Source organism: Triturus cristatus, chromosome 4_2 (assembly GCF_964204655.1).
Source record: "Triturus cristatus chromosome 4_2, aTriCri1.1, whole genome shotgun sequence".
Taxonomy (NCBI): Eukaryota; Metazoa; Chordata; class Amphibia; order Caudata; family Salamandridae; genus Triturus; species Triturus cristatus.
Window position 1 is genome coordinate 837,979,991 of NC_140586.1, and position 9,334 is coordinate 837,989,324.

The following is a 9,334-nucleotide window of genomic DNA, read 5'->3' on the forward strand; positions in this document are numbered from 1 at the left end:
GCCCCGGGAAGGACCCGTCATGCCCCTTCACGGGGCGGGGAAGCGCGGGGTCGCGACGATCGCTCGTAGGACTTGGGCCATCTGCGCGCTTGACAGGCTGCAACACAACTAGTGGCACCGGCTCCGAAACACAAAACAAGGACTATCTCCATTAAAGAAAAATTCCGCAGCGAGCTCCAAGTCCTAACGAGAGAAGCCCAAAACACGCTGAAACGTCCAAAATCATACATGGCACTTATTAAGCAAGCCCGGCGGTCGGCGGAGCGTGGCGCGCGCGCGCTTGGGGGCGTGTGCGTCTCGCTGCGCGTTGCCCGGTCTGTCTCCCTTGAGAGTTATCACGGAAACAATTAAAAATTTGCGAACATTCGTGACAAGAATTTTCAATTCTATTAAGGACAACGGAGGCGAGGATTATGCTTCTCAATCTTTACTAGGAAGCTCACAGCAGCCAATGAAAAACAAAGATAAAACCACGTGACAACCATAGAGTCTCTTCCATAAAAGGTCCCTGTCAGCACATAGAGTCCTCTTTCTTTGTTACAGTACGTAAGTCCATGCACGACCTGCTCTTGAGGAACACCGACAGCTAGGGTCTTCTCCCACCAACGAACTGTGTGCCCAACGGGGCCGAACGTCGCACTGGATCCCGGTCCAGAAAAACTTGCTTGAGAGCGAAACAACTGCAAAGCGATTCATCGCCGATAGACCACACTCAGGTTTACTTGTTGTCAGTACCTGAAAGAAAGGAAACAGCCCGTAAAAACCGTTTAAGGTTGTAAAAGTAACAGCATTACATCATGAGAGATTTGGGTGGGGAAAAATACACAGAAATGCAAAATAGCATGATTCAATACATACAGTATCCTAATCCTGAAATAGCAGTACGTTAGCAGTACATTAGACAATGTATTTTCTGGGCGGGATAATCCTCGCCTCCGTTGTCCTTAATAGAATTGAAAATTCTTGTCACGAATGTTCGCAAATTTTTAATTCTATGTCAGGACCGGAGGCTCCGATTATGCTTGTTCAAAGCTGAGCCACCACCATTGAAGCAACATTGACAATCGGCTTATAGTAAAACGTTTTAAAGGTACTTTCATTAGACCAGTCAGCTGCATTCATGATATCCACTAGGCTCACACCCGTTACAAATGCTTTGGAAGCCATGGCTCCGCGCGCAGAGTGAGCCCCAAACTTGGAGATATCAATCCCTGCCTCGCTCATGAGCCAGCGCATCCACCGCGATAAGGTAGCTGGCGTCACTGGGCGAAAAGGCTTTTGCAAAGCAATAAGTAGTTGCCCCTGCATATCAGCACGAAACTCCTCAGTACTCACCTCGTAATCCTTAATACATTGCACCACGCACAGTTTAGGATTGTTAGGAAAAACCGGGTATGTGATTGAAGCAGTGTTACACTTCGTTCTCCTGGACAAGGTGAAGGACACCCCTTCCGGGGTAAATCTACGCCCCGCTAAATCCAGAGCTCGGACGTCAGAAACCCGTTTGCAAGAAACGAGACACAAAAGCATAGTCAGCTTAGCCGAGAGCTGTTTACGAGACAAGAACCTATTGGCTGGCCAGGATTCCAGGAATCGGAGGACAAGAGAGACATCCCACAGGTGAGAGTACTTTGGGCAAGGGGGCTTCACCATCCTGACTCCCCTCAGTAATTTACAAACTAAAGGATGTTCCCCAATGGGCTTTCCCTCTACAGGTAAATGCCCTGCCGATATGGCGGACCGAAAATTGTTGACCGTCCTGTAGGCCAACCCGGAGGACGCCATAGAAGCTAAAAAGTTGACCATTAAAGACACATGCGCCTTAGCGGGATCCACGTCCCGTTGAGCGCACCAATCACACCACCTTTTCCAAGATGAGGCATATCGCTTGTGGGTATTGGCCGACCAAGCTTCTTTGATGAAGTTATTAGCTTCTCGCGAAAGGCCCGGGACACTCCACCTGTCCCTGAAACCCGCCAAGCAACGAGAGGAAGTTGGCCCGAGGCCACCAAAGGATGGGGATTCTGAAGAGGGTCCAGCAATAGGTTCTGCAACTGAGGAAGGAGGATCGGAATCTCGCAACACATGTCCAGTAACACTGGAAACCAAGCTTGAGCCCTCCATAGAGGAGTGATCAAAATGAGTTCCGTTTGAAAGGTTCGTGATCGAGCTAGAACCCGTGGGATCATGAGAAACGGGGGAAACGCGTAACAGAGGGACTTCGGCCATTCCTGCAGGAAGGCATCCGTGGCTAACGCCTCCGGGTCCGGCCTCCAACTGAAAAACTGGGGAACCTGCTTGTTCAGTCGAGACGCAAAAAGGTCTATCTGGCAAGGGCCCCAAAGGTGGGTGAGGTGCCGAAACACTGTGGGCAACAGCCTCCAATCGCTGGAGTCCTGTAGGTGGCGGGAGTTCCAGTCGGCCACTTGGTTGCTGGAACCGGGCAGATATTCCGCAACCACCGAAATTCTGTGTTGTAGACAGAAGTGCCAGAAGTCCTTGGCGATCTCCGCCAACATCCGTGACCTGGTACCGCCCAGCTTGTTGACGTAGCGCACCGCCGAGATATTGTCCATCCGAAGGAGTATGCAACAATCTGCTTTCTGCGGTGACAGACATCTGATCGCAAAGGAACCAGCCAACAGTTCCAGGCAATTGATATGCAACTGAAGTTCGTCTGGCGACCAGCGACCACCCGTGGACAACGTGCCGCACCGGGCTCCCCAACCCCACCGGCTGGCATCTGATTCGATCACCACATCCGGGGTCGATCCGAATAGCGCTCGGCCGTTCCAGGCCTCCATGTGGTTTAACCACCAATCCATCTCCAGTCTCGCCTCCTCTGAGAGAGGTATCTGTTCTGAATAACTGAGACCTTTCCGAAGATGTCGGATCTTGAGCCTCTGAAGGGCCCGATAATGAAGGGGGCCCGGGAAGATCGCCTGGATGGAAGAAGCTAGTAGCCCCACTATGCGGGCTAAAGATCTCAAAGACGTCGTCTGCCTGAGTAGGGTGGCCCGCAACTCTTTCTTGATCGCCTTGATTTTTGTCATCGGCAGCAAGAGTTGACACGTCACGGAATTGATCGTAAACCCCAGAAATTCGATGGACTGAGAGGGGATTAACATTGATTTCTGCGGGTTGACAATGAACCCCAAGCTCTGCAATAGATTGATCGCCCAATTGAGGTGCGTTTGAACCGTCTGACGGGAGGACGCCAAAATAATTATGTCGTCCAGGTATATAATGAGGCGGACTCCCCGGGCTCTGAGAGTTTCCACCACCGGTCTCAGAAGCTTCGTGAAGCACCACGGTGCTGACGACAGACCGAACGGGAGGACCTTGTACTCGTAGCACACCTTCCCCCAGACAAACTGCAGAAACCTCCTGTGAGGTGGAAAAACGGGAATGGATAGGTACGCGTCCTTTAGGTCCAAACGGACCATCCAGTCTCCTTCCTGGAGAAGGTCGCGCAGTAGATGGATCCCTTCCATCTTGAAGTGCCTGTAAACAATCCACGAGTTGAATTCTTTGAGGTTTAGCACTAAGCGGGAACCGCCTCCTTTCTTGTCTACGAGAAAGACAGTACTCACGAAACCGTGAGGGTGAAGCTCGGAGGGCGCCACTGCGCCCTTTTGCATCAAGGAACTGATTTCTGCCGTGATAAAGTTCTGATCTTGTCGGGAAAAATACAGAGGGGGGGGGCGGGAGTGTTGCACAGGGGAGGCGTACATCTCCAGCCTGTACCCCTGCACCGTCTGCAACACCCATGCATCCTGCGAAATTTCGCGCCATTTCTCTAGAAAATATGCCACTCTTCCCCCCAATGTCACCTCCGAGAAGGGAATGAGGCTCACCTGAATTTCCGGCATCATGCTGGTTGTTGGAGTTTCCTCCAAATCTGCCACCTTTGCGGAACCTGTTCCTGGAACGTCGTGAAGGGTAAAAATTGGAGGTGTTGGCCGAGCTGTCTTGGTAACCACCTCTCTGCTGTCCACGTTGGGTGCCTTGGTTATATCCCCGGCCGAACGAGCGCCCCCGGAAGCGTCCGGCCCTGCCAAAAACCGGGCGGAAAGCCCGCTTTAACGAACCCTGGGCCTTGTCAAGCCCACTAAATGTGGCAACAAACTTGGTAAGCTCCTTGAGAAAGGGTTGACCAAACAGGAGGCCTTGGGCTAGCGGGCCCGATTCCGACGTAGATAATTCGGCCAGTCTGGGATCTAACTTTAGTAGAATGGACCTGCGTCGTTCCGTCGACAATGCACAATTAGCATTGCCCAGCTGGCATACTGCCCGTTGTGCCCATCCGATCAATTCATCAGGGCTAATTGCAATGGAGGATTCCTTGGCCCTAAAGCCGATCTCGAGAATCTTGGTCAGGGGGCCAATGACGTCTAGTAGTTTATCCTGGCAGGATCGCCAGGACCTGTCTAAACCCTTCTTAGGATCTTTTGAGTACTTCTTCAAGTACGTCAACATTGACGGGTCCACCTCCGGGGTAGCCGCCACCTTATCTGCTAGCTCCGGTCGCGGGCATTCCGACCGTAGTCGTGCCCGTACATCCGTATCAAATGCTTGACGTAGATGGGTTTGAACATAATCTGCTACCTCTTGCGGTGGAAGCCAGGCAGATGAATTAGGGTGGATAATGTCCGCTGGTTCGAACGTAAGCACTTTAGGTGATGCGGACGGGCCAGAGTGCTTCTCCTTCCGTGCCTTCTTGGAAGGGGGCGGAGATTCCTCCGCGTCCGTTGTAGGATCAGGTGTGGTATCTTGGCCATCATCCTCCTGAGAGATCTCGGTAATTGTCGCTTCTCTAGGAGAAGAACGCTCCTGCTCCGCCATCGAGCGTGCGAGCCTAGCAAAATCTGCAGCATGGGGATTCGTTCTTGCCTTGCCCCCAGGTGTAGGACGAGAAGCTGAGGATGGAACCCAGCCTTGCTTCTTTGCGTAAGAGCAAAGGTGGCGCTTCAATGGCGCGATCGCCCTCACCAATGCGGAATTGACAGATTGCTGCACGCCTGCGTCCAATGCCTCAACGAGGTCATATTCCATGGACCCTGAAGGGTCTTCGTCATCATAATAATAATAATCCTCTTCATAAAATTCAGACATAGTGGCCACACAGTGAGCAAGTAATGACCCTGAGGATTACTTGTGAAGATCCGCAAAATTCACAATCAATATTCTCACACAGGAGATCAGGGGGAGTGGTAACCCCAGGCAAGCCCCCAATATAGGCACCAAAGAAGGCACCGACTGGTAAGGTTTAGATGTGGAGGGAGGGAGGGCTTGCACAACACAAATCACCAATCCCACTCTAGGCAAAGCCTATGCTGAATTATACAGCCCCACTGACTGTAGAAACAGAAGGGCGTCTGGGGAGCCAAAACGAGCCTTTTCCGTTGAAAAAACGGAACAAATACGGGTCGTGAACAGTAAAAACACACTGCTCTGTGTTCGATTCAAGCCCGACTAATTTTCGCGGGCAAAATGGCCGCCGCGCATGCGCGCTGGCTCAGGCTCGCATAGATAGTGAAAGAGGACTACGCGTCAGGCAGACGCGCGTCCTCGCTCCCCTTCCTCCCGCTCCACAAACCCGAGTGACGTGAGAGAAACTCACCGACGGGACACAGAAACGGCAGCAGCGACTTCGCGCTACTGAAAATAAAGTCAAACCACATAAACACTCGAGGAGGCTAAGACCTCCGTCCACCCTTCGCACTGACGGCGAACGCGCATGAAAGGCAGCGCCTCAAAGAACAATAACTCAAGGAAACATAAACAACGAACGAATCGCGCACAAAGCAGCGCTTCGTAATAGCTAGAGCAGCGCTTCGCAACAACAACAAATTACAGCGTATGAACTTGTCAATAAATTAGCACTTAAATAACATCACATTATAAGAGAAAAGTATAAGATACAGCGCTTCGCAATAACAACAAATTACAGCGTATGAATGTTTCAATAAAATAGCACTGAAATAACGTCAAGAGAAAATGCATAAGGTACTTAACTGGCTGCGGAGCGGAGCCTCCGGTCCTGACATAGAATTTGCCGCTTCGCGCTGTAAAACCAGCGTGACCTCTTACTATAGTTGTCATTGAACTGTTTAATTGGATCTCTATTCTATCAGAGATCCTCCAAAAATTTTAAGTCAATATGCTTTGGCTTTCATCACTGCCTCACGAGGTGCAAGTGAATCCAGACAGTAGCACATAATTTCGGTCGTTTGTGGATAGAGACAAGGCTGAAATTATTTTGACGGATGAAATTATAACCACCGATGTAATAGGGCATGAGACGATGGCTGCTGTATTCCTTGAAGGAAGCAAGAGTTGAAAACGTTATATAATATGTCCCCCAATAATAATACAAGAATGTTTGTGATTTTTCAATGGTGCAAAGCTAGTTGGGTATGCAAATAACTGCAAAGGATCATGGGTATATAAAGACGTAAGAGGATCATGAATATGAAAGGGCCCTTTTGCCTGCACTATCTCTGCACGAAATAGTCTGGTGCACAAGTGCTGGAGTGACTGTAGGGGTGTTTGCAGACAACACTTTCAGTGCAGAAGCTACGCTTAACAGATTTTCCACTTTGTGTGCCTTAAAGTCCGCCGTAATGGGGTGGTTACTAGATGTCCATTTGGAGTCAGCAAAACAAAATGCAGTACCAGAGGTTGTTACTAGATGTCCCTGTGGAGTCAGCAACACAGCACGCTTTATAGGCTTCTCCAAAATATAAGTATTGCTGAATCTAATCATGATTTACAAATTTTTTCCCTATATTCTCGGGATAAACAACAATGGATACATGGGGCAGATTTACAAGCCCCTTGTGACACATTTACGCTGCCGTTACGTCACTTTTGTGACGCACCGTCGGCCCAAACAATGCGCCACTATGCAACATATTTGCAACGTGACGCTTCTTTTGAGATGAGTCACGTTGTAAAGCCCAGCGCCACATTATACCTGCGTCAGGTATAATGTATGCAGGGTGGGCGCTCCGTTGCAAGGAGGCCCTGTAAAAGTGACGCAGTGAAATCTACAAGATTTCACTGAGTCACTTTTACGTCCCCGCTGCGTCAAAACCTTACGCCTGCTTGTAGCAGGCGTATGGAGTGACACAACACAGCAAGTATCGGGCGCCCCCGAGCAGTGCTGGAGTTGCGTCATGCTTGCGACACAACTCCAGCACTGCGTCACCTTTACGGCATCAGTTGTGTCACTCATCTGTCTATTATTGCCCCATGGTGCGCTGCATTATAAATGCGGCGCATCCATGGTGGCGCAAGGGGTTCCTGCTGTGACGCAAAATAACTGGCGCATCCCTGCTGATATGCAGGGATGCATCAGTTATTGTAAATCTGCCCCATAGTTCACATGGTCTGTGTAAAGTCCTGGGTGGGGGCCTACAAATTGCTGGCAATAAAGATAAAGAGGCAGTATTACTAAGTGGCCAGCTTACGACTCAGACCACGCCCGACCAATACGCTTGCTCGGTGTATGCCGGACCAGCCACAGTATGGCACGTCCAGAGGGGTTCCAACCAGGCCTCCCCTCGCACAGTGGGAGGCATGGTACCTCCAGAAATCAGCAACACTACGGTCTGTATTCTGTGTAGAGGTTGCTTTTGGCAATATTAAGGGCCTCATTTATGAAAAGTGACGCATCACTGCGTGAAAACAGCGATGCGCCAGTTTTCATAGTGCCCTTCTTGCGACATGCTGGATGCGTCATATTTACAGTATGATACATCATGCCGCAAGGAGTTACAGATACGTCAGTATTTCTGACGTATCTCTAGGCTCAAAAATGACGCATTGTTGGAGTGTGTCACGAAAGTGACGCAACTCTATCAATGGGTCATTTCAGAAGTGCAAGTCCTATTTCAAATGTGCCTGCATCAGTCTTACGCCTGCTGTGAGGCAGGCATAAGGTATTGCCGCATTTACGTCCTAGAAGTGATGCAGTGAAATCTCATAGATTTCACTGCGTCACTTTTACAAGGCTTACTTGCGTCAGAACGCCCCCCCTGCATACATTATACCTGGCGCAGGTATAATGTGGCGTCGGGGCTTACAAAGTGACGCATCTACCTAGATGCGTCACTTTGTAAATATGACGCAACATGGCGCATTTTTTATGCTACTGGAGCGTCACAAAAAGTGACGCACCGGTGGCGCAAAAGTGACGCAAGGGCTCATAAATAAGCCCCTAAGTCTTCTTGTATACCTCTTTGCTTTTGGGTATAGTATACCTCACACACTGCTAAGTATTCTGTAGCTATTTCTAGATGTCCATACTTTGGTCTGGAATTTGTGTTTTTCACCTTTTAGAAAAAAAGTGTACTCATAAGACAGAGGTACCAAACTTCACAACAAGTGCACAAGCTAGCCCTGTGAAGGGACAAGACCCCGTTAGTCAGAATACATTTACTCATACTTCTTCATTAATGCACTCCTCTTCTCGATTGCCTTTTGGTTCCTGGAGAAACATGGAAGTAACATTGGAGCATATCAACAACAACCAGCGATAATTATCGCTAAGCGCACTTAGCGCTAGGATAATTATCGCCGGCTAGCGTGGATTTTTATCTCTGAGATAGCGTGCTATTAGCAACGCTTATCTCAAAAGCGATAAAAATCCTAGCACTAACTGCCTAACGTGAGATTATCGCTGGAAACCCAGCGATAATCTCACGCAATGTGGCGTTAGCTTGTTGATAGGGACTCACAAACGTAGCCATGATATCCACCCTCCATAGGATATCATGGCTAAGTCAGTCCTGAAGCAGGCGTAAGGAAAGTAGCGATAACAGGGGTTATCGCTACTCTTCTTGCCGCTATGCTTCATAGCGTGGGGCTTGATGATAGGAGAAATGTCGCTTAGCGACATTTCTTCTGTCATGTCAGGTCAGGAACGCTCACTTTGAATCTCATTAGAGATGCAAAGCTGGGCGTTAGGAATTCCTGCGCTAACGCAAGTTTTCACGCATTAGCGTGAGCTTGCTAATTAGGCGATAAAATTATCGCCGCTTTTTGGCCGAAAACAGCTGCAAAAGCGGCGATAATTTTCTATCGCCTCGTTCCTGATATGCCCCTAACATTGTTAGATGTTTTTCTGGGGCGAACCAGCAGAGGCTGGGAACCCCTTTAGATAATCAGATGTCCTCCTCACTGTCTTCGTCCAATCCATCGATTACAGTGTAGTCATGTAGGAGGCTGTGCATCATCTTGCAGCAGGCCAGGGTCATAGCTTCCAAGACTTTAGAATGCTTATGTGTGACATTTCTGTGTAATTTTCAGTGACATTTCAACAACTACG

At 49.4% G+C, this 9,334-nt stretch overlaps 1 protein-coding gene across 1 annotated transcript; it reads right to left on the reverse strand.

The window, feature by feature from the left end:
* Window positions 1-413: 413 nt before the first annotated feature.
* LOC146835220 (uncharacterized) lies at window positions 414-5,477 on the reverse strand. Its single transcript, XM_085600176.1, has 2 exons — window positions 3,858-5,477; window positions 414-735 (listed from the first exon to the last, which is right to left on the reverse strand). Exons 1-2 carry the CDS (start codon window positions 5,113-5,115, stop codon window positions 719-721), a joined length of 1,275 nt encoding a protein of 424 aa, XP_085456302.1. The 5' UTR covers window positions 5,116-5,477; the 3' UTR covers window positions 414-718.
* Window positions 5,478-9,334: the final 3,857 nt, after the last annotated feature.